This window comes from Malaya genurostris, chromosome 2 (assembly GCF_030247185.1).
Source record: "Malaya genurostris strain Urasoe2022 chromosome 2, Malgen_1.1, whole genome shotgun sequence".
In the NCBI taxonomy this organism is placed as follows: domain Eukaryota; kingdom Metazoa; phylum Arthropoda; class Insecta; order Diptera; family Culicidae; genus Malaya; species Malaya genurostris.
The window spans coordinates 157,547,466-157,573,147 of record NC_080571.1 but is presented as its reverse complement, the minus strand read 5'-3'; the positions used below and the strand labels follow the sequence as shown (position 1 = coordinate 157,573,147).

At 36.5% G+C, this 25,682-nt stretch overlaps 1 protein-coding gene across 4 annotated transcripts in view; it reads right to left on the bottom strand.

The window, feature by feature from the left end:
* LOC131430372 (myosin light chain kinase, smooth muscle-like) overlaps positions 1–25,682 on the bottom strand; it is a 1,014,414-nt gene that overhangs the window by 673,556 nt on the left and 315,176 nt on the right. Inside the window, exon 3 of one of the 4 annotated variants that reach the window (XM_058595295.1) lies at positions 17,911–18,984. The exons of the other annotated variants lie outside the window; for them this stretch is intronic. Within the exon in view, the coding sequence (XP_058451278.1) occupies positions 17,911–18,984 (1,074 nt within the window). The remainder of the gene's footprint in view (positions 1–17,910; positions 18,985–25,682) is intronic. 4 annotated transcript variants of the gene reach the window in all.

The following is a 25,682-nucleotide window of genomic DNA, read 5'->3' as shown; positions in this document are numbered from 1 at the left end:
GCGAAAGAGCGTTTAAAATTTTTTCCCTGACAGGACATTTCAAATAATTGGATTTATGATTTCCATTGCCATTTGAACATGAAAATTTATCAGTGGTTTCATTCATTGGACAAACGTCTTTCGAATGCGATTTACCACAATTCAAACACCGCATATGACAATTTTTGGGTTCATGGCCGAAGCCTTGGCAACGACGACATTGCGTTAAGTTTGCAATACCATTATGCCGTTCATTATGTTTCCAATATATTTTAATGTGGGAAATGAAACGTACTTTTTCCAAAGTTCACAAATTGTTTACATCAATTCGATTGGAGTGTGTTAGGTAAAGTTCATGAGAAATCCCAGAGCGTGGTTTAGAAGTACCATTCGCTCTTATTTTCATAAGTATTACTTGAGAAGAGGCAAATCCAAGCAATTCTTTTAGTACATTTTTATTTTCATCAGTACTTTGATCATTCGATAAGCTTTTCAAGACAGACTTGTAGGGTCTGTCTGATTTGAATAAAATTTATGAAGTTTCTCGGACAAATATCGGATAAGACGTTCGTAATCTTCCAATCCATCAACCAATACTCGACATTCTCCTCTTCGTCCGATTTGAAATGAGACTTTTACTTCCGGGAGAAAAGTAGAAAGCTCAGTACAAAATGCTTTGAAGTCGGAAATCATCACCGTCACTGGAGGCATAAATTGTTGTTTCTTCCCAGAACGATAAGCGTCCATTTCGGGAATTTTAGAAGAATTTTCTTTTATGTCGCTACAATCAGATTCAGGAAGAATCTCGTAAATATTGTTAGACGGCATAGAACGGAAGGAAGTCTGTCCGTTGTCTTTTATTTTTACATTCAGATTCTATAAGATTCATCCCACGAAACCATCCCACGCAAGAGAGTGGCTAGTAGCATAGTATATAGGGTTACTGTTCCAAGGAACACAGTTAGAGGTTTAATGCACAGTTGCGCCTCTATTGCAGCAGTAGGAGATGTCGTGAATGCTTCTGTCATCGCCATTTCGACCATCCTTTGGAGATGATTTAGCTTTAACTGAATTGTCGCAACTTCTCCTTTCTGCCACCATACAAGATATCCATATGCTAAAATTGGTCTAACATTAGTTGTGTATATCCAATCAATGTATCTGGGTTTAAGTCTCCAAAAGCTCGTCTGCATTGGCCGAAAGCCATGCAAGCTCTTTTATTTCTGAAGTCAATGTGAGCAGACCAATTCAGTTTTGAATCAAGAATAACCTCGACGTATTTAACTTGATCCACACAGTAACCTCTGAACTGTAACGGACGAGCTTCTATGATTATCCTACGATGAAAATCACCATTGATGATTTGCCCGGATTTACAGATAACCCAATCTGACAACACCATTGCTCAACAGGTCGCAGGGCTTGCTGCATTGAATCAAAGAGAGTGTTAATGCTTATACCGGTCATCAATATATAATAATCGTTCGCAAAACCGTAGGTCGGAAATCCAAGGTTATTAAGTTTCCTTAGCAAGCCATCAGTGACTAGGTTCTATAAAAGTGAGGGTAGTACACCACCTTGAGGACACCCACAGACAATCGGTTTTCTAATCTCTGCTTGAAGAAGTGATGAACAAAGAAGTCGATTGCTAAGCATTGCATGTAGTCAAATTGTGGTACTCGAAGGTAGGCCATGAACACGGGCTGCTTCCATAATTGAATTAAAAGACAAGTTATCAAAGGCACCTTCAATATCTAAGAAAACTCCCAAGCAGTAGTGCACTTTTCACGCTGGTAAGCATGTTGCATCCCATATAGCGGATGCACACCCAAACTAATATTCCTGATATAGTGAAGACTATGCGTTCCACTGTTTTAAGAAGAAATGTGCTAAGACTGATAGGTCTGAAACTCTTCGCTTCCTCATAAGTGTCGAAACCGCCTTTGAGAATAAATTTGACAATTATTTTCTGCCAAACTCTTGGAATATATCCTGTCGCAAGATTAAAAGTAAGTATTTTCTTCATAACATGTTTGAAATGTTCATACCCTTTTTGAAGTAGCACTGGGAAAACTCCATTCTTTTCAGGAGACTTGTACGAAGCAAAACTCTCAACTGCTCGTTTGACTTATCCAATTGTCACAATTCAACGAGGAAGTGCCCAAGAATCGTAATTACCCGAAAAAGTCTCAGGAACAGCTGTCGGTGATGGTTCCATACATCCTGGATAGTGAGTGTTATAAAGATAGTGATCACCTTCATCAGACAAGTACTGAAGTTCTTAAGAAACCTACATTAAAGTCCTTAGATCTCGGAAGTAACTTATTTAATCTGCTAGCCTCGTTGACATAAAGGCTTTTCCAACCACTACGCTCAGACGATCGAAGAGCGAATGTCCTTCGAGCCGACACGATTGCCTCCGATCCATCTCTGCGTGGGTTATTGCAAGCTCTTCTGCATAGTTTCGTTAGTCTATCAAGGAGTTCCTCTAATATCTCGCACAATCCGAGGTGGACAACCTCTTATGCTGCAACTGTTAGTGAGTTTGTCTCGTCGACAACATTTTTCAAAACATTTGGGGTTTCAATTGTTAGTCAGTACCCGTAAAATCTTTGCAGTTTGTAGATTTTAAATAACGAACTTGAATGATCTAAAAAGTTGTACTTTGATCAGATAACGCAGGTTCGAGGTCATCGGAGACGAGCCAGCTTACCAACTCATGCGCAATTTTATCAGTTACGTCCTGAACCTCCTCTCTTCCGGATCTCGTAAAAGTTGGACGATCTCCTTCATTGACTATGTGCAGATAAGCGGTAAATCAGATCAGTAAATGCCGATTATAAGCGGTGCTACTCTAACCATTATGAATTAAAGTAATGAACACTACATCTTCAGCACTCATCGTACAACAACTAGAACCTCGTAACAATCTGTCATCGCGAGTGCATCACTGAAGTGTGGAACTTTCACGAGCGGTAGAGGATCGAGGGGGGTTTCCATTATGTGGGAGTCTGAGTTTTCCTGTCGGATGCATGTGAAGCTTTTTCGTAGCTGGGCGTTCTGTTTCTCTTAGTTTCTTTTCCGGTTTCTGCTGTGGTTTTGCTTCATTTTCTGGGTTTGGTTGTTGATTGGGGCAGAAGTTTCATTCGTTTATGTTAGTATGTCAATTTTCTTCGTCCATCCGTCCAACCGAACGGACGTGTCGCAGTATATCGCGCGCGTATATTTTTTATTTTATTTCAACTTTTTTATTTCGACGCAAACGTGCAAGTAGGCACTCCTTTTAAATAGTAATCATTTTTAACATACCGTCGCGTAAACATGGAGAAGTGCGGAATTAGTAATTGTACTGTCTACGACAATCGCTATCTCTGGAAGTGTCACGGAAAGTGCAATTGTAAATTTCATGCAGCCTGCGTGAGAATACAGAGATACCACGAAGAATTATAAAGGACCTTCATGGTACCTCTCTGTATTGACTGTCAGCAGAAATTGCCGAAGAACTGCTAATGAAAAAACTCATCCATCAACAGCAGAAATTGAACCAAACAGTCCGTGCTCAAATTGAAGCAAACCATGCTTTATTTGCACAAATAAAAAGCATGAAAGTATCACATGACGCTTTCGACAGCATGGAATCTCTTTTGCTGAAGCTAGAAACGGACATAAAAAATGTAAACATGCAACGCGGCCAGTAAAGTCATAAATCGCATTTCATCACTTTTGAATGAACGCGACGAAACTTTTTTAGCGGACATAAAAACCGCCAACAAGCTGTCCACTAAGACAGAAATACACCTTGAAAAAGTGTTTACTTTTTTCGAAAACAAAATTAACGGTGTTCAAACCAAATAAATGCAGCATATCATCGAAAGAATTTTTGGACGACAGCAAGGCACTGTGCAGTGAAGCAATAATGAAGAAAGAGCAAGTCTCTCAAGCTCATCCATGTATTGCTGAAGAAATGGGAATCAGTGCCTAGAATGCTAAACCTTCACCAGAAAAAAAGCTGACTCGGAACTAACGGCGCTTCATCGGCAGCAAAAAAATATGGAAATGCAACTGTAGACATTACGACGCAAAACAAAGAACACTTGACAAAAGTCAAGAGAAACAAGCTGAAAATGCTATTCGAAGGCGGAAACAACGTAAACGACAGCAATAAATACGCACGAAAAATAGACCATTGAACAACAAGTATAACAGCAAAAGCAATAATTCCGAAAATTCTTTGGCACCTACTAAACGAAAATTGTCTTCCGATAAGGAATTACTGGCAGCAGCACGAATTCAATTCTCTGAACCTCCAAGTGCTAGTATTGTCTCTACATTTGTAAACTTTCAAAAGGGCGAAACCATAAACCCATATAGAAGTAATCGCCATCTATTCGTAATAGCCAAATTATGGACAACATTCCGACTTTTTCAATTAACAGTACTAAGGACAGCCAATTTGAACTGGATCCTATGCGACTTCCAATTTTTCATCTTACTGAACAGTCTACAACTGGCGACGGTCGCTTCTTGAAAGCTAGACTACGTGACCCGAAAATTTTCAACATTGTGCGGCTGTATCTAGCATACCGGAAGGATCACTCTTCCAACGTCTGCATTGAAGGACAAACACCAATAAGAATAAAAATGCTGCTCGCGTATGAAGGACTTCCTACATCACCTGAACATCTTCAGCGTATCTTCATTGAAGTGCAACATGAATATGGACTTAAACCGGACGAAGCCGTAGCAGATCTCGACGCATACCGAAATTATTTGTCCAGTGAGCGGGCTCGTCACTTACAACAAGTACGCGACAGTACTAGTAAATTTTATCAGCGGATTTTTCGGAACAAATGACGCCCTTTGACGAAGGAATAGACACAGAAATTGGTAATGTAAGTATTCCAGAAAACATTACTTTCTTAAAAACTTCTTCGCTTCATAGACAAAATGTGATTGAAATTTTGGTCTATTGCCAAAATTTCAACCGCATGAAAAGCCCGGCCAAAATGAAAGAAATTGATCAAAGTTTAATAACCTCCTATTTCGATGTAATCCTTGGAACTGAAAACAGCTGGGATGAAAGTGTTAAAAACGGAGTCCTCATAGCCATTAACTCTTGCTTTACATCTGAAGAAATTATTACTTATAAATATAAAGAATTTGAGCATGTATGGGCCAAAGTCTCAGTATTGGAGAAGAACATATTTACTACTCTGTCTACTTCCCACCCGAAAATGTGGACAAATTCTCTTTTGAATTATTCTTTCAATCTTTAGACACAATTATTTCGAATATGGAAGCTGAAGTAATGCTTCATATTTTTGGCGACTTCAATCAACGTAATGCGGACTTCATTTCTGACATTGAAAATGAATCAATCTTACTTCCAGTCGTAGGAGAAAACGCAACGCATTACTTTTTCGACAAAATTTCTAATTTTGGCCTGCATCAAGTAAACTCCGTAAAAAATCAACAAAATGCATATTTAGACCTTCTTTTCACAAATTGCACAGAAGACTTTTGTGTGAATTCATCAAACCTGCAATTATGGAAAAATGAAGCATTTCACATCGCAATCGAATATTCATTATTTACACACAATGCATCCCTTCCCCACTACTTGGAATATGAGGAAGTGCCGGAATACAATAAAATTGACTTTGAAGAAGTCAAGTGTAGACTAAGTATAATAAATTGGCGGAACTAACTGAGTACAGAAGGAAATGTCGACGTCGAAGTAAACAAATTCTATCACATTATAAACAAAATATTAGCCGAAACATTGCCCATGAAAAGAAGAAGAAAAAATCATAACAGCAAATTACCTGTATGGTTCAATTCACAACTAAAACATTTGATAAACAAACAAAAAGCACACAAAGCTTACAAACAAGAAAAAAGTGACGCTCATCTTTAAAGTTACTTAAACCTATGCAATCAACTCAAAATAGCCATTAACACAGCACATGAAGAATATAACCGCAAATAGGGACTGCTTTGATATATGACGTTCTTGACAATAGTTCAAATATATTTGGATGTGTTGGAAGTTTTTAATACCGTGTCCGAATATTTCGCATCGGAAGCATCGGCACCATTTTCCGTAGGGATTGTACTAAACTTAAAACTTTTCGATCTAAAGGCGGAGATTATTAAGAAACCAACCGAACATTGAGATTGCTCGATAAGAACTGATTTTATATATCATATAATAATATGTATAATATTATATAATATTTTATTATACTGACTGATTTACCCGGTGTTGCTCGAGAATGTTTCGTGGAGGCAAGGCCGAATTTTTTTTTAGATAGTGTCTTCCCAATAGATACTCTGTTTGTAATGAAACACAACTAAGACGACAACTCGATTGAACAATACTCTGTACATGTTCAGACTGCGAATGATCAGTGTCTCATCTCAGATCTAACAATAATCATAATTTTCGTGGTATTCTCGATAAATTGGGTCAGTTTTAAATTTGAACCCTTTTGTTAGAATCATGCAAACATTTTTCTCTCTATAAATACCTTCTTAGTAACCTCTGAGTTACCTATGTAATGTGCTTGTAACGTACTTGAATTATTATACATGTTCTTGTAACTTACTTCCGTATTTCCTCGACATATTCGATCGGCAGTAGCTTTATCCAATCCCCTGTATAGTCATATCTAAGGTATGCAAAAATGTTCTATGGTCTTAAAAACGTATCGGTTCTCGTCAAGTTATATGAATTTTTTCATTACCCACCATTGTTAATGGCACTTGGTGCGCTCCCTACCCTATAAAAAACCCCTATGACCATCTCTGAAGCACAAAAAAACTGTAATACACCAAAACTGTTTGGCTCTCTACTTTTTGGAACAATTACATTCGAATTAGATGGAAGTTTTCTCGGCTTAAATTTTTCATAAGCATTTCCCATGTTTTACCTTTGAAGGATTTATTAGACGAGATTTTGTGTAAATTTTTCTCGAAACGACCTCCAAATTTCGTCAATTGTTTCAAATTGCAAGTTCGATTATTTATTTGAGTCCAAATGTCTTCAAACGCGATTCGAATTATATCAACCCAGAGTACTTTGAAAATCCCGTTTGTCTCCTGTTTTTAAATTACATCGATTGAACCGAGATTTGGGAACTCATCGACATGTTTTACCTATTCGAATGATTCACTCTCTTGCTCATAAACCATCAAACTGATTTTGGTTGTATTTTGCTTGAATCATCTGGGACTTTTAAGAGCATAAAAAACTGCTTTAAAGTGCGAAGTGTACGTGTGTACCTGATTTGGGGAAAAATGTTGAGATCGAAACAAAAACAATTGTCAGATGATTCATTTTTACAGAACATTCTACTATTCTACTTCACTGATCGTGAGTAATAATGAGCGTTGTTCGATTATTCTAACTTAAGCGTATTCGAAATAATTTCCATCCAAAGGTAATCTTTGAGTTGTGAGAAATTCACCGGGTTATCTACAGGTACAGAAATAAAAGGAACAAGTACAGAAGCTAAGTTCAGGAAAAAATAAAGAAGGTACAGGAACAAGTGCAGAAAGTACAAAACCAAGTACATGAAAGAGGGGAACAAGTATAGGAAGTACTGGCACAATTGAGTGCAGAAAAAGGTACAGAATGTGCAGATGGTATAGATATAAGTACAGAAGCTACAGGACCAAATACAGAAAATACGTACGCAGGTATAGAACGTACAGGAACAAATTCTGAAACAAGCACAGAAAGTACAGAAACATACACACAAATTACAGAAACAAGCACGCAAAGTACAAAATAAAGTGCAGATAATAGAGGAACAAGTACAGTTAAAAAAAGTTAAAAGTTCAAAAGTTAATTGCAAAGTTGAAAGATAAAGTTCAAAAGTTAATCGCAAATGTCAAACAATTTTGAATGGCAAATTAGAAGAATAAAAAGTTTTCATTCCACGCATTCCAATGATGCCAACTGTTATGCCATTTCAATTTGAACGTCATTTTCGCATCCGTTTAACTTTTCTATTACCGTCAATAATCGTTAAGAGTCTGTAGCGTGATTTTAGATTTTTTTTCATATGGTAAATTGTACGCTGCCTGTTTGCGTATATATGTATATATTTCGTCCTGTTTTCCGCGATATAAATAGGTTAGGGCCACTATCATAGAGCATTATAATGATATTTTTTTTCAATTATCATTAAAATTGATAAGCAGTTTTAATTTTCTACATCCAATCTAATATCATTGGGCTACGAAGTGTACAGGGGTTCGCTAGAATATATATATATATATATATATATATATATATATATATATATATATATATATATATATATATATATATATATATATATATATATATATATATATATATATATATATATATATATATATATATATATATATATATATATATATATATATATATATATATATATATTAATATATTGTCCCAGAAAGTATGGACGCAACCAAAAACAGGAACAGGGTCGAAAAAAAGATCCTGCTAACCCTCAGTTGGATAAACGTATACTGAAGGCGTTCAAACACAAGAAGGAGGTTTCAGTTCGGGATGTGGTCAAAACAGTGGGCACTTCGAATCAAATGTTCTTCGTGCTAAAGAACGTTTGAATCTTCGAACCTATAAGAAGCTGAAACAACCGAAACGTAGTCCGAAACAAGAAGCATCGATTAGGCGAGGGTTCGAATGCTGTTCAATACGAATCTTGCTAGAAATTTGAACTGCATAATCATGGACGACGAAACCTACGTGAAACTCGATTACAAATCCTTGCCGGGACCACAATATTATACGGTGCGAGATGGGCAAGTTTTAAACCAGTCCGAGACATCGTTTGCAGTCGAAACATTTGGAAAGAAAGCTTGGTCTGGCAATTAATTTGTAGCTCCGGTAAGATTTCGAAACCCTTCATCACCACTGCTTCAATGAACAGCGAAATATACATCAAGGAATGTTCACCCATGATTCGAAGCCACAAGGACCCTGTTGTCTTCTGGCGAGATCCTGCTTCTTGCCATTACTCGAAATCAACGGTAGAATGGTATACTACCAAATATATCACTTTCGCCCAAAAAGACATGATTCCACCAAATTGCCCACAACTTCGATCAATTGAGGAATGTTGGGCATCAACGAAAGCACATCTTAGGAAACATGTCTCGGCAGTCGAAACCATTCAACAGTTTGAAAAAGATTGGAAAAAAGTGGCAAAATTTGTCGCCAAGAAGTCTGTATGGAATTTAATGAGGAACGTTCGCAAGAAAGTGCGCCAGCTAGTCTACAATGGCTAAGTAGCCAATGTGGAGGATATTATTCTGTTGTTGTAGTCTAATATTATCAGTATTATATCTAACACTTGTGAATTATTTACAGCGATCAACGTGTCCATACTTTCTGGAACAGTCTTTATATATATATATATATATATATATATATATATATATATATATATATATATATATATATATATATATATATATATATATATATATATATATATATATATATATATATATATATATATATATATATATATATATATATATATATATATATATATATATATATATATATATATATATATATATATATATATATATATATATATATATATATATATATATATATATATATATATATATATATATATATATATATATATATATATATATATATATATATATATATATATATATATATATATATATATATATATATATATATATATATATATACTTACCGCACGATAATGGTTGTGTATTCGCTTGAAGAACGCGTGAAAATAGTGCAGTTTTACTTTGAAAAACATGGTAATGTGTGCTAAAAAATCATCTTCTCGGATGAGGCACATTTTCATCTCGGCGGGTATTTTGATAAGTAAAATTGTCGCATCTGGGGGACGGAAAATCCGCACGTTATCATGAAGAAGCCGATGCATCCTCAGAGAGTGACGGTTTGATGCGGATTTTGGTGAAAAATGAATACTTTCGGAGCAGTGAATTTTTCAATCACGACCCGCACACGCGGAGCGTACCGCAGCGAAACTTGCTCGGATACGGACTTAACTTGTCGACACATGCCGTGCCACTGATCGAATCCTAACTTTGACAATTTATTATATTATATATTATATGTCCGGGTGCGAAAAAGGCAAGCAAGCGTGATGAATTTTCCGCATTATCTAAAAAACTAACTTTGTTTTTCAATTATTTATGGTTTTCTCACGCTATTGAAAAATTTAATCACAAATTCCTGATCATATTTTCGATAGCTTGTAGAAAAAGTTTTGTTGTTGGGTTAAGTACATCAAGAGATATTTATGATAAAGTTCTACCCATTAAAAAGTAAGTCGTATTCACGACAAAAAGTAGAACCGAAAACACGATGCGTTCAATAATTCAAACGGATGCCCTAATTCACGCACCAACAGTTATTTTCCTTCACTTTTTGTCCGTAAAATTCGTCTGTGAGCCTTTCTTAACCGATTCCGAAGATTGCGCAGCTCATCATTTACCCAAGACAGCTTGTTATTTGAGTTGCGCACGCGTCTTCTATGCGGCATGAGATGTTAAAAAAGGCGGGTGGGTAATGTCAGAGACATAACTGGATGTCGTGAATACGAAAAAAAACTGACATGTTCCTTAACACTTCCGAATATCAATTAGTTGATCAATTGTATGAATTATGCAAGCATTCCCCCTTTTCACATTTTTTCGCAAAAACAAAGAAGACTTCACTTGATCTCGATTACTGTGAATTTCACACAGCAAAAAGTGCACAAATCTAAACAAACTGTTCTAGATTTGCACTAAACTGAGGATATTTAACTTCGATTTGCCAACAACAAATCCTAATAGTTCTTTAGAAAACTTTTAGAGCCATTAGAACGGCTGATTTTGTGTAATGATCTCCACCGTTGTTTTTCCACCAATGCAAATGATTGGCAGCTGTGACGTAATCGCTCTTGTCGAAAGCGAAACTAGCTGTGCAGACGACACAAAACACATCTGCTCGCAGTGGCGATAGAATCCAAACTGATTCAATTTTTGTTAAGAGGTTTCTTTTTACGTGATTTCGTTTGTAGCTTTTTCACTAATGGGCGGTCCTAAGGGCTATAAAAATAGCCGCATACAGAATTTTAATTTCGATTATTTTATTTCGGATTTGCATAATTTATTGAAAGAAACTATCAGGATGCTGTACGGGATTCATTCCTGCCTTTCAGAAGGACCAAATTGTGGAACTCACTACGATATTAAACACTGTTCGGAACATTTTCCTCGAACGATTTGTTGTACAGCAGCAGATATTTTGTTCTCTTCCTCAGAACGCGTTCTGATTGGCTGATGTTGACATGGGTCAAATGAGACAGGTTTTTCAATAGTGTATTATTGTAATACTTCAATGCTTTTGCTATACACGCTTAAGTTGAAAAAATTCGATTCTATTGATAGTTAGATTATATAAATCCTTTCACAGATCACTGAGCAATGAGCTTTAAAAATACGAGTAAGGCAAACGCGCCTTATGGATTATCCCCTTTGATACTCGTTTATACCAAACATTTCAGAAAAGTTTAATTTTGAATTATTTGAGATTATGTCACAAAACTGAATATTTTATCATAAAATTGTGATCATATTTCCGATGGCATGTAGCAAAAATTATGTTGATTCGTTAGATACAACAATAGATATTCACGATCAAAAACTTATCACTCTCTCAGAGGGTAAATTTTGAAAAGGCACCCCATAGTAAAGTAAGTCGTATTCACGACAAAACAGTGTTTCGATTAATTAATTAATACCAACATACCAATATCATATTCGAAATGCATTAGGTTTAAAGTACTATGTATTGTGGATGCACGGCGATGAAAATTTATGTATATTGCTTATGAAATTTAATACAATTACAATTATTCCAAAACAATTATGCATAAAAAATAACTCAAAGCACCCGGTGAACGACCAACATGGTTAAAGCCGGGGTAAAATAAATGATATAAAAAAAAAAATAACTCAAAACAAGTCATGATTAGAATACTAGTTTTAAGGGGGTTGTCGTAATTCAATAACTGAATCTAACTATGACAGGGCCTAAAAAAGTTCCGTCGAATTCCACTTAGAATTTTTTATAGTATTGGGCATATCTTTCCTATAAATTTTGTAAAAATCAGCTGCATAAAGTTGCATATTTCGCTTCGGTGCAAGGTTTTATCATAGGTAAAAAAAACGTAAAATGTTGTATAACTTTGCCAGGAAGGAACAAACCTATGCACTACCTTCAACAAAAATATGGGATTTTTTATTTTCTACAATTATTCCAAACAAAGTATGTATAACGAAATAACTCGAAAAAAGTTATGAATAAATAAATGATTTTAAGAGGGTTGCCAATTAGCGATAGAATCAAATTACGCGGTATATATTTGTAAATAATTTCTTAAAAGCAACTATATGCAGCTACTGATTTATGTCCACGTGTTTATTGATTCGAACCACTGTGTGATGGATAATTTTTTATATCCTTTTCTCAATTCTCAATAGAATAAAATCTTTGATTAAAATTATCAATTTGCTCTCATTTTCAAATACAGAGGGGTCTCGTATAACGCTGTACACCGGGGGCGTGAAAAGCGAATCCGCGATAAACGGGACCCAGAGCATATGGGATTTCGACTGATTGGGGCTGTGAACGATTATCTCGCTTCGGTTGACAGATAGAGCTATACAATCTTCGGCAAACTTGTTATAGATACTTGAACCAACAATTTAGTGTAATTTGACCGACAATTTGTTGAGAACTGCTCCGCCAGGGCCGCTTTGAAAAGAGCATGAAATAATACATATGTTCACAATAAAACAACATTTTGAACATTAAATATCGCGAATATTTTACTTTCGGTGGTGTCGGTGTTTTCGGAAAGAATGTTCCGGAGGTCAAAACAGATCAAAGGTGTAAACAGTAATTGAAATTTCTCGCATGGCTGACTCTAGTGTGCAATTCAGCGTTCGAAATTCCTGCAACTCAAAATCATGTTGACTTATTAAGATGGTTTCTTCGAGAAGGTGTTTTAAGGTTCCAATACCTATTGAACGATTGATGAAACAGTTCTTATTGTATCTACAATGTGATCTTCTGTAACTGAATACCATACTTGTTTATGAGAGTGAACTTAGCGATCAGTTTTTGAATAAGTTGATGAAGGAGAGACAGATTTTAAACTGTTTCTCTAAAAGCCGTTAGTAAGTTACTAAAGTATTAAGATGAATTAGCTATCGACATCTGAAATCTGAGGAACTTGATAGAGTGAAAACTCGAATTTCATACTTAATGTTTTGATTATTTATACAATTATATATAATGTTGAGTACATAAAATGTGACATATATTGCTCATATAGTTTCATTTTATTTTTTATTTGAATTAAACCTTTTTATTGAACAGGAAAAAGCCCAATGGAGCGAAAATTTCATAGTCACACTCTTCATCAGGCAGTAAATCTCTAAATTGTAACAAATGCGGATAACCAATTCGAGATTGTAACAAACGCTGCTACGTAAATGACCCTAGACACATTTCGGTGAACTGATAAAAAGTAAAAATCGATAAATTTATGACACTCCTGATAGCTGGAAAGTTTGCAGGGATCACTGCAAGGGAAACTATGAAAAGCAAACCGAAGAAGTTTATTCTGAATAGCTTCGACGCGGTGGATGTCGAGTTAACAATAAAGAGCCAAAAAGACAGTACCATTTTCAAGAATCGCAAAACAGTTCACAATATAGTGCCTTTAGGCAACACATGTTTTTAAAGGTCTTTGTGAAATGCAAACCCTAGTACTTCGAAAATTATGTATTTGATGTTATCCTTAAAATTAAGTTTTGTTTACAACAGGACTCTCAAATTCTCTACGGTTGAATTCCGTTTGAAAACATTTCGGGAAACGATATGGTCTAATACGACTGTTAAGCGTTTGCGATAGAAAGAATTAACGAATTATTTTGATGCATACAAAACCATTCTATTGAGACCGCATCAATTGGAGAAAAAATCGAACTGTTTCTGTGGGAATTTGGTATTACCCAGATCTTTGAAAGGATTAATTAATCTAAAACCATTGACTAATGTTAGTTTTAGGAATTGTTGTGGAAGGTTGAATTTATTTAAATAACAAACAGTATCAAAAATAGTCGAAAATGAAGATATTATTCAAATTATTAATCGTACAGTAAGTTATATTTGTGGTTAGTTTTGTTCACTCTGATCGTTGTTCCATTCAATCAATAAGTTCTTTAGTTGTGTATTAGATTGTCTAAGGATGTGTTGCATTTGTTCTCGGCGTTCGATGTTGAGTTAATATCGTCTATATCATCCGTATCTGGATCAACATCAGTGACAATTTCTTCTGCCGTAATCAATTTATCAGCGATGATGTCATCAATTTCCTCACGAGAAAGATGTTCAGCACCCATCTTTTCACCGAAATCCTTAATTTCAGAAAATATTCTTTCGCTCTCAATATTATCGATTTGTGTACCAGACTCAAAAAAGAAGATGGAAGTAGTTTTTTCCAGCAAATTTTTAACGTTGATGACTTAATTTGAACTAAAACTGATTGAATGCAATCAAAGCAATTCTTGAGATCAATTTTTTTCACGAATCGATTAATGACAGATTATCTTTTTCAAAAATGTGTAAAATTTGATGTAGCTTTCTTTAACATAATACAACTTGAAATTTCGAATTATTCCTTGATCCAAAGGCTGTAGAAAAGACGTCGTGTTGGGTGGTATGAATAAAAATTTTACATTTGCATGATTAACATCAGGTGGATGAGTAGGGGCATTATCCAACAATAAGAGAGCCTTGAATCCGATGTTGCGATTTAAGAAAAAATTGTTCTAACTTGGGAATGAAACAGTTTTGCACAAATCTTGGAAATTTTCTCGAGTCATCCAGCCTTTTTTATTGCTCCGGTAGTGTACTGGGAGATTCGAACGCTGCAGATTTTTTAAAGCACGTAGATTAGCTACATTATTAACACTCCAAATACCAAGCCTGAAAAAAAGTTGGAACGGTAACTTCGAGCTGTCATAGCTCAGCTGTTTTTCAACGAATCTCAATAAATTTTACACCCTCGAAATTTGTGAAGTTCGTAAATTGATTCAAAAACTTTGTAGTAGTAGTAGTATGTATGCGAGAAAGTAATTCTGCAGAAACACACTAACACAATTACGATAGCATCGCGTAGGATGTATGCTAAGTAGATTTGTTAGAAAATCGCATGACACAAAATCATTTTATGACGGAGGGAAGCACATGAGTTCGCATCATTTGGCGAATCCTCTAAAATAACAGCTATTTAAGCAAACCGAAAAATTCAGAAAACTATATAGAAACCGCATATTTCGAAACTTGAAAAATCCCATAAAATTAATCATATTTCTTTTCAAGTTTGTCCGCGACCAGACAGCTATTAATTCCTACACAAGCATTGTAGCAGAAATCTCTTCCGTCAACTAGTATAAATCACGAAACAATACAAATATAATTTTCTCAAAAAATAGCTTTCCATGTCATCATGATCGCAATAGTGCAACCTTTTTTTCGAATACTGAACTACTGTTCACATTATCGAATACTTTTTGATATCCCAAGCAATGTTGAGGAAGATACGCTGCTCTTAAATTATCACACACAAGCTTTTTTCAATCTTCTAACCAGTTTGTAAGATCGAAAAAACGATCTTAATAAATCAAAATAAATCAAGATTACAGGAATTTCCAACCCAGAATTGCACACCAAGTGAGAAAAATTTTTACAATTGTTCACACTATGTAATCTGTTTTTACCTCCTCTACTTTCTTTCCGAAAACACCACCAATCTATATCATCAGGTTCTAGAGATATCACATAAAAAATTTTATATCGTAAGCTTGTGATCACACTAGAGCCAATGATTTATATCGTGAATTTTTCAAAGCGCCCCTAGCGGAGCAGTTCTCAACTAATTGTCTTTCAAACTATACTAAATTGTTGGTGTAAGTATCTAAAACAAGTTTGCCGAAGATTGTGTGGCTAAGTATCTAAAACAAGTTTGCCGAAGATTATCTGTCGACCGAAGCGAGATAACCGTTCACAGCCCCAATCAGACGAAATCCCATATGCTCTGGGTCCCGTTTATCGCGGTTATCCGGCAATAACGAATCCGGCAACAACGAAAACCGGCAAAACCGAATCCGCGTTGTACGAGACCCCACTGTAGTCTATTGTTGCGTTCACTGTATGTCATGTAGTGTCTTCTTGTTGGAACAAACCTTTTGTAAATATTTCCGCTAACACAAATTGCCGACCGCCTTTGATTATCTCACTAGGTCTGAAAATGAACGGTACATTTCTTTTGAATGCCATTCTCTGTGTGTATGTCACGTTTTTTGCACTAACTTTTCTCGAAGATGGCTGGACCGATTTTCACAAACTTAGATTCAAAAGAAAGGTCTTGTGGTCCCATACAAAAGTTATGAATATTATTTGGACCCGATATCCGGTTTTGATAGTTATAGGGTAAATTGCGCAAAAATTTCAAAATATGTATACTTGTATTGGTTCAACTGGTTCCAGAGTTATAGGGTAATGTGTTAAAAATTTTATACCATCACGCGGGCGAAACAGAAAACGTGAGAAAATTCTAAATCGGCCAAAAAACTACTCCTATCTATCAGAAATCGAAGAAAACTATTTTGAAGAATACCGCAATATTATATATGATGGAATGTTTGATATGATAAAGACATCATTACACCACTAGGTGAATTAAAATAGGTTTTGAGATTACTTGTATAATATAAGGTAAAAAAAAAACAAAATATATTGTTAATGAACCATTCATAGCCTGATACCTGCCATAACATTCATTGTATTGTGAAATTTTCAGTAATTTATAAACCGATTTTTAGCAATATGCATTAGTTATACGCAGGGGCATTTCATCGAAATATTCGGGGGTGGGGGGGCACAAAACCTTATTACTACAGATCATTAAACTTTTCAATATATAAAGCATTTTTATAAAGGAATCAGAAAGGTTAGAGCAAATAGAAAGCAACCAAGTAAAAATCACAAACATTTTCCCTACTATTCCAGTAATAACCAATATTCGAAAGGGGTACAGTATAGCACATTTCACATTGTAGTAAATTCGTTTAAAATTTTTAGTAACTTAGTTAAGAAATGTGAAGAATTTTGGAGACGAATTACGGGGATAACAGAAAAAAGTTTTATATCATAAGATATTCCTAGCAAATTCTCTAATATTTATTCCAGTTTACAAAATATGGGGGGGGGGGGATGGCCCCCCAATAAATCTTTGGGGGGGGGAGCAAAAAGTGATTTGTCCCCCTATAGTTGCCGCGTCTGGTTATACGTATCGAAGTAATTTAAGCTCCCAATTTTTTTTTACGTTTTTATAAAAATATTAAAATTCACAGTTTTCATACAATTGAAAACATAACAAATTGGTTAAATAATAAATAATTTATCAAATATATTTTAATAAAGCCATCGATGACCATTCTTTCTAGCCACAATTTTTGAGAGACAAATGATTATTAATGCAGAAAACATGTGGATCGATCTTTTCACTGCTAGGTGAATAAAGCTCATTTTATTCCCACGGAATGCATGTTTTATTGGTAGTTACGTCATTCTAGGTGTCACTGACATAACTCATCGGCTTTCTTTGTGTTTCTGTTGTGGGTTGAGTTGAGTTCCAAATAAAAAGGACAGAACCAAGATTTATCAGTTACAGTCCAGTTGATTGTTGTAAAGAAACTGACGAAAAATTTGATACCATCATTATCAGGCTATGTAATGGAAATTTCAATATATTATTTGCTTTTATCATATCATACCTTTTACTGGTTTTGTGAAAACTGGTTTATCTTTCCTAATTTTGTTCTCGAAAATACTTACGATACATGATTGTTCAATTAAACCAAATGTGTCACTTTTCGCAATGCAAGTGTATAATCCAGCGTCTCTGTATTTACAGTTCTCTATTTCTAATATACAAGTCCCATTTGATGTAGTTATACAAGACCATCGAATTCCTTCTTTCAGTATTCTTCCTTCATGGGTCCATTCTGATGTTATGTTATCTGGAGATTTAACATACGCGAACAATCTAAAAGTTTTTCCTAATTCTACTCTAGCATTATGCATGTTGGACAAGAAATCAAATTTTTTTCGACGCTCAAATTCTTCGAGATCCAAATCAATTTGTTTTTTTTTTCTGACATACGGTAAAATTTCTGTTGTAATCGAAGGTTCTGGTACTAGTTCATTTGTACGTTCTAGATCTAAGACAGTCTGTCGTGGCACATGCTCTTCATTTTCTGGTAGCTCCGGTACATCTGGAAGTTTAGTGCCAGATACTTGCCTAATTTTGGTATCGTAGGTATTATGTTTCGTCTTGCTTTCGTGTTTATACATTTCTTCAGTACTTTTATTAGCAGTTATGTTTGCAACAGATGCGCAAGTTGATTTTAATTCATCAATGGCATTCAAATTAAAATTTGACTCTACTTGTGCAAGTATTTCATCGACATCAAATGTAGGAGTATCCTTTACCTCAGTTATTCCAAGCTCTAGTTCACGCGCTAGCTTCTCTGATGGTTTTTTATTTGATAGCCATTCGAAGTATTCTTTTTCATTGGAGAAGCACAAATTGTAAGTCATAGTAGCTTCGCCCATTTTATTCTTAGCAACACAAATATACTCTCCTGAATCCATATATGTGGGATCATAAAATACTAATGCTGCTATTGTGTGCTCGGATACTTCATCTAAATGTTGTGAGATGCGTACGTGAGGATCATTCCACATTCCTAATTGAAGAAGTCCTCTATGCCATGAAATGGTTGGTGATGGACTGGATCTAATGTGATGCTCTATCGTTAGTATATTATGCTTTGAATCGAATATCTCTATGGAACCAAGTAGCAAATAAGAAAACTCCAATTAATATTTGTTTGTTATTCTGATAAATTATTCAGAACGCAATTATTACATTACACATACAAATGTTAATAACCAAAATTTTATATCTATCTACAAGGCTATACTCGTATTTAACATTACCTGTGCACGAAATGCAAGAAATATTTTGTTGATTTGCTCGTAACTCGACGACCGGATGCTTGTTTCAATCCACATAGTGGTTTGATTATATTTTCCTCTATAGCGTTTTTATTAAGTAATGCATATGTATGTCATATGCATGGTATGCGTGGTCATCAACTAACCAAATTTCCATGTGCAATAGTTTCGAGATCTGGCTTGCAAATTTTGCTATTTTTGTGCTATTATGTACGTGAAAGTGATATATTTATTTTAACGCCTGGTTACTTCAGTACCGGGAATAGGATTCAGAAGCAATGAATGTCAATCAATGAAACGTCGTAACATTCATTTAAATCAAAGTTTGTGTAAATCGATTTTTCCATTTCTGACAAATTAATGAAAGTTCTATTCTTGTGTCTTTTGTCCACTACATCCGGTGTTTTCACATAGAGACAAACCAAGTTGGTTTGGTCACACACTAAAATGTCCTGCATTCTCGATAACTAAAGAAATGCGCTTTGTTTCACATCCATATATTTAAGGTGAAATGCAGCGGAATGCGAAAATCGCGTTTTTGATCAATTATTCAAAAACTAGACCAATTTTCGAAAAACCAAAAACTTAACTTAAGTTTTCGAAATCAAATTTATCATAACTAAGTATTCTTAGAATTTTGAAATTTTTCTTTGCCGAGCCGTAATTGGTTTTTGAAATGTATAAACGGTCACTGTTCCGCCCCACGGGGATGATTTTAGAACTGAAAAGTAGTGTTTGTAGCAGAATTTCACAAAGTATCTGAAAATGCAACTCAAAATTATAAAATTTTAGCTAAAACAACCGAAAATTGAAAAAATTTACATAAACTTTTCTGCATTTTTTTATTGCTTGCGCGCTGCTGTTTCGTATTGAGGTGGTGTGAGAAATGCACGGTGGGCACAGTGGCATTATATCGTGAGCAAAAATTACATATCAAATAATGACGCGAATTCATGCAGTATTGGGTTTTGTGTTGAAATTTATTTCAACATGCACAAAATTTATTTCATGCAGTATTGGATTTTGTGTTGTGAAATTCTGCTACAAACACTACTTTTCAGTTCTAAAATCATCCCCGTGGGACGGAACAGCGACCGAGTTGAATACAATAAAATGAGTATTATAAGAAATCGTTTATTTTCTAAGTAGCTGTCATTTATAATGCTAATAATATCCAACTCTGTTGAGTTCAATGCATTGATGTTGCTGAAGCAATAATGCTTGGCTGTGTAATATCGTAAAACAGATATTATTTTAGATTGTAGCAATTTTTATAACAAAACTAAAACTTCAACATTGACAAGCTACTGAATGAAATGAATACAAGCCAAGTATTATCGTTCACTAACCTGATATACAAACAAAGTGATAAAGATTGAGGGTCAGCTTCGAGCCAGTCAGCATTGAAAACTTATTGGAATTCATTGGTTTTCAATTATTATGAATACAATGAATCAAAGCTTGATTTTGCTTTCAAAATCGATTGAATAATAAGAAACTACGAAACAAATTTATATTCAATTTCGTGCCCCAAATATGTTCTTGAGAAAAGATTCACTAAATAATTTTAACTGCATGGTATGATGAACTATTAGTTATAATTGGAATGTATTCCAATAATGTAATCTAAGAAATTATTAAACTATTGATCATTTCTGGCACCGGAGGCCAGAGGCTGTTTGGTCTTCGGTTCGTTATCGTTGAAACAGACATTTCTAGACTCATCATGCTATATAATTCCGAAAGTCGCTTCCGAAAAAAAGTTAATGGTGAATACTTTTACGTAAATTCTATCTCATCGGCGGGAAGGGCCTGGTGAACGACTGGCAACTTACTGTTACTCTTTCAGTCGTAGACCACGCGGGTCTCTGCTGTATACAGGAGGCGTCTCCATTCAACTCGGTTCATGGCTGTTCACCGCCAGCCTCGGTAGCTGCGAAGGGTCCGCAGGTCGTCCTCAATTTGATCGATCCATCTTGCCCGCTGCGCGCCTCTTCTTCTTATACCGTCGGATCATTATCGAGAATCATTTTAACCGGGTTGTTCTCCGATATTCTACCAACATGCCCGGCCCACCGTAACCGCCCGACCTTGGCCGTTTGGACGAGGGTTGGTCCTCCCAGCAACTCGTGCAGTTCATGGTTGGTTCGCAACACCTTCCGTTCAAAAACACCTAGTGCGCGTTGATCCTCCGCAAGCATTGTCCAGGGCTCGTACCCGTAGAGGATAACCGGTCTAATCAGCGTTTTGTAGATAGTTAACTTCGTACGACGGCGAATTTTGCTCGATCGAAGCGTCCTGCGCAGTCCAAAGTAAGCACGATTTCCTGACAATATGCGTCTCTGAATTTCTCTGCTGGTGTCATTATCGGCAGTCACCAGTGAGCAAAAGTACACGAACTCGTCGACCATTTCGATTTCATCATCACCAACTCGTAATGGGTGGCTGACGTTATCTTCTCTCGAGCCCCTGCCTTTCATGTACTTTGTCTTTGAAACATTGATGTCTAGTCCGATCCGCTTGGCCTCAGCTTTTAGTCCGATGTACGTATCTTTCATCTTCTCAAAGTTGCGTGCTATAATATCAATATCATCAGCGAAACCAAGTAGCTGGCCGGCCTTTCTGAAAATCGTGCCACTCGTGTCTATCCTCGCTCTTCTAATCACACCCTCCAAAGCAATGTTGAATAGCAGACACGAAAGGCCATCACCTTGCCGTAGCCCTCTTTGAGTTTCGAAGGGATTTTCGTATCAGTTTGTTTGGGAATCCGTAGTCGTGCATGATTTTCCATAGCTGTTCTCGATCGATTGTGTCGTAGGCTGATTTGAAATCGATGAATAAGTTATGTGTGGGCACATTGTATTCGCGGCACTTTTGCAACACCTGGCGGATGGCGAACACTTGGTCCGTGGTAGCGCATTCGCCCATAAATCCTGCCTGATATTGTCACACGAATTCGTTTGCAAAAGGTGAAAGTCGACGGCATAAGATTTAGGAGAGTACCTTGTAGGTGGCGTTCAGCAGAGTTATCGCGCGGTAATTGCAGCAATCCAGCTTATCGCCCTTTTTGTAGATGGGACACACGATTCCTTCCATCAATTTCTCCGGTAAAATCTCGTCCTCCCAGATCTTAGTAACGACCCAGTGCAGTGCTTTCACTAGTGCATTACCACCGTGTTTTAGTAGCTCGCTTGCTTATTATTTTTCAACCGGCTTACCACCTCCTCGACTTCTTGGAGGTCTGGGACCGGCAGTCTATCGTCCTCCGCAAGCGTTTCCAAGTTCGTTACCGCGCCGCCACTTTCGTATTCCGCCCCATCGTCGAAATATTGCCGCCACCTCTCGATCACCTCACAGTCGTTCGTGAGAAGATCCCCGTTGGTGTCATTGCACATATCGGTCTGTGCCACATGGCCTCTACGCGAACGGTTCATCTTCTCGTAGAACTTCCTTGTGTCATTAGCACGGAACAGCTGTTCCATCGCTTCGCGATCTCGGTCTTCCTTTTGGCGCTTTTTTCTACGGGATACCGAGTTTAGTCTGTTCCGCGCAGAGATGCCAGGTCTGCAGATTTGTCTGTAAATCTGCAGATTTGGGGTATAGTGCTGCAGACTTTTTTTGTTGTGCAGACTTTTAAAGACTTTCGAAATTCTCGCAGACTTTTGAAGTTCTCGCAGACTTTCGTCTGTATTTACAGACTTTTGAAATTTCCGCGACTTTTTTTTTTGCTCGCCAAGTCAGTTTTGCGTGTCATACTTTATAGAGAAATTGCTGCCAGCAAGACATACTTGCTGACTGCAGATTTTTTTTCAGATTTACAGACCCTATCTGCAGATATTTGAAATTTTTACCTGGCATCTCTGGTTCCGCGCCTGTTTGTATCGCTCCTCGTTTGCTCTCGTCCGGTGTTGCAGCTTGCTCGCCCAAGCTGAATTCTTCTCGGCCACTAACTGTTCACATTCGTCGTCGAACCAGTCGTTCCTTACGTTCGGAGCCGCCGTACTGATGCAGTGCTACCTATGCACCTGCATAGCGTTGCTGATGCAGTGCTACCTATGGCAGAACGGATGTCTCTCCAGCCATCTTCAAGAGTAGCTGCACCAAGCTGGGGACGACTGGACAATTCGCACCGGGGCCTGAATTGCGTATTGTCCAGTCGTTTACCAACCAACGACTGGCAAAGATATCGAAAATACTTGAATGTTATCTCGTCTTCAATCGTTCTTTTGAAGGAGAATCCATGCTTACTACTAAACTCAGGCATATACATGGTTAGCAAGTTAGTCAATACATATACATATAACCTCATGTTAATCATTCATAATTACTCATGATTTATAGCTCTAGTGTAAGAGTAATCACTAACAATAATGATTGAATTAGCATATATTCAAAGTGTGAAGAATTCAAAAATCTATTACGTCCTGTCTTTTTTACAAGCCAATATTACAAGAGGTAAACCCACTGCGTCAATCATTGAAAAAAGTTCTTGTTTCTATGTGTCCATTTTTCTTGGTACACTTTGTGCGACGGTTCGTTCAACTGAAGCAGATAAAATTTTGCGCGCATTTTATGACGCTACATTTCACCTTAAAGCTTGCCTTAATCCTGTTATAAGGCTTTAACTTGTTAACTCTCGTCACCCTTTGTATCCTGTGCGAAAAATTGGATTTTCGGAGTATGTGGTCACCGTTTCCGGTACTTCCGGATTCAGAAATAGGCAGGCTTCGGAATATTCATTCACCGGTGGAAAAATTCCATTGCTTACAAAGAGGACGCATTTCCAGCGAAAAAGAACCACACAAACAAAACGCTAGTGGAAGCGAATATGTTCCACATATGCCCAGATGTTACAGTGTGCTGGTATCAGAGTCTTCATGAAGCACAGAAGCCATGAATATAACTTTCTCTCTCGTGGTATGAACTTCGTTCTGCTCACAAAACAATTCATTGCAAGTAAACTATCGTCACGGGGATAGAAAGTGACGAAGATTATATATTCAGTTTTCGTTAACAGATTGATGACTGGCTCTTCGAACGCGAACGGCTGTTGCATGATGATTTTATGCCACGAAAACTATTGCATATAACTTATTTAATTCGTGTCAAGTTACTAGAGGGTAGAAATTGATAGTTATACTCGAATATTATGAACAGAAGAAGCAGGAGCAAAGTAATTAGCAATGGCGATCTGGTAATCTCACCAAATAGACGCTTCGTTTGCTGGCTGTTAGAAAGAAACTAGCTCCTGCACTTTTGTTACTTCTGTAAATCAAATTCCTGCTGAATAGAGTTTAATTGGGTTTAATCGAAGTAGATCATGATTCTGAATCAACCAGTAGGATAAAAAACAAGTTTTTTAATCAGTATTCCGAACTGAACATTTTTTCATCGAATTTTCATTATGTATTGCTATGAGCTCTCAGAGCTGTGAAAAACACATGTCCTCATTACAGCGAAACCTTTATTCTAATAAACGCTCTAGCGGAGGCAATGCACACAAAATGAATTCTGTATCAACAAATGTGAATCACGTTCGAACCTCGAAGAAACATTCGACAGTTTGTTAGAGAAAACTGAATACATAATCTTTATCACTTTCTAGCACCGTGAATATAGATTACTTGCTTTGAATTATGGGACTAGAGCTTCTCTCTTACCGAGAGAAGGAGAAACAGTAGTAGGGGTGAATATTGTTCGCTCTCTTTCATTCTCGTGCATCAATATCCATTTCAATAAAGCAACAAAGATCACGCTTCTTCAAAAGCGACATGATTCATAAAGCAGGTATATTCATTAATGTCATACGCTGTGAAGCAGGTAAACTCATCTTCACTGCTTGGTTCATCCAAACCCTGGAAATCAGGGTTTTTGCCAAAACCGGAACGTTTATCAATCAGATATCAGATGGCTAGTTGGCATCGTGCTGTGAATTTCGTGCTCAATTTTGTTGATTAATTTACGATTACCGAATAATCTGTGGTTGACATAGCTTTCAAAGTGATAAACTACTTCTAATGTATTACGGATAAGTGCTATTTCGACGATTCTATTCTTTATCGAACGATTTATCAGTGATTTTATATTCATCGTTGCCCGCGAGACTTGCTATTCGGTTGCTACCATTGTTTAGCTTCAGTGCCTTTCGGTGACAATGTCAAAAAACAATAAGTGCGACTCTGACTCCTGTCACGGTTCCTCCGGCTCACGCAGTCAAAAGATTTGTTGTGAATTCTGTGCTAAATGGTTCCACCACAAGTGCGTAAATCTTAGCAATTCTGCAGTTAAATCGCTTCGTGACTGGCCTGGTGTTTGTTGGCTCTGCACCGGTTGCCGTGTTGCGGATAACCGCTCTTCGTCGTGTACTGAAACAATTGATCTGATTTTACAACGCACTACATCTACGCTTAAACTCGTCGGATCAGTTATGGATACACTGCAGTGGTTTTGCAAAGTTTATTCATTATCTTTCTCTCGACCAAATTGCTCGCTATTCCAAAACAATGATAGTGCTGGCCCCTTCAAG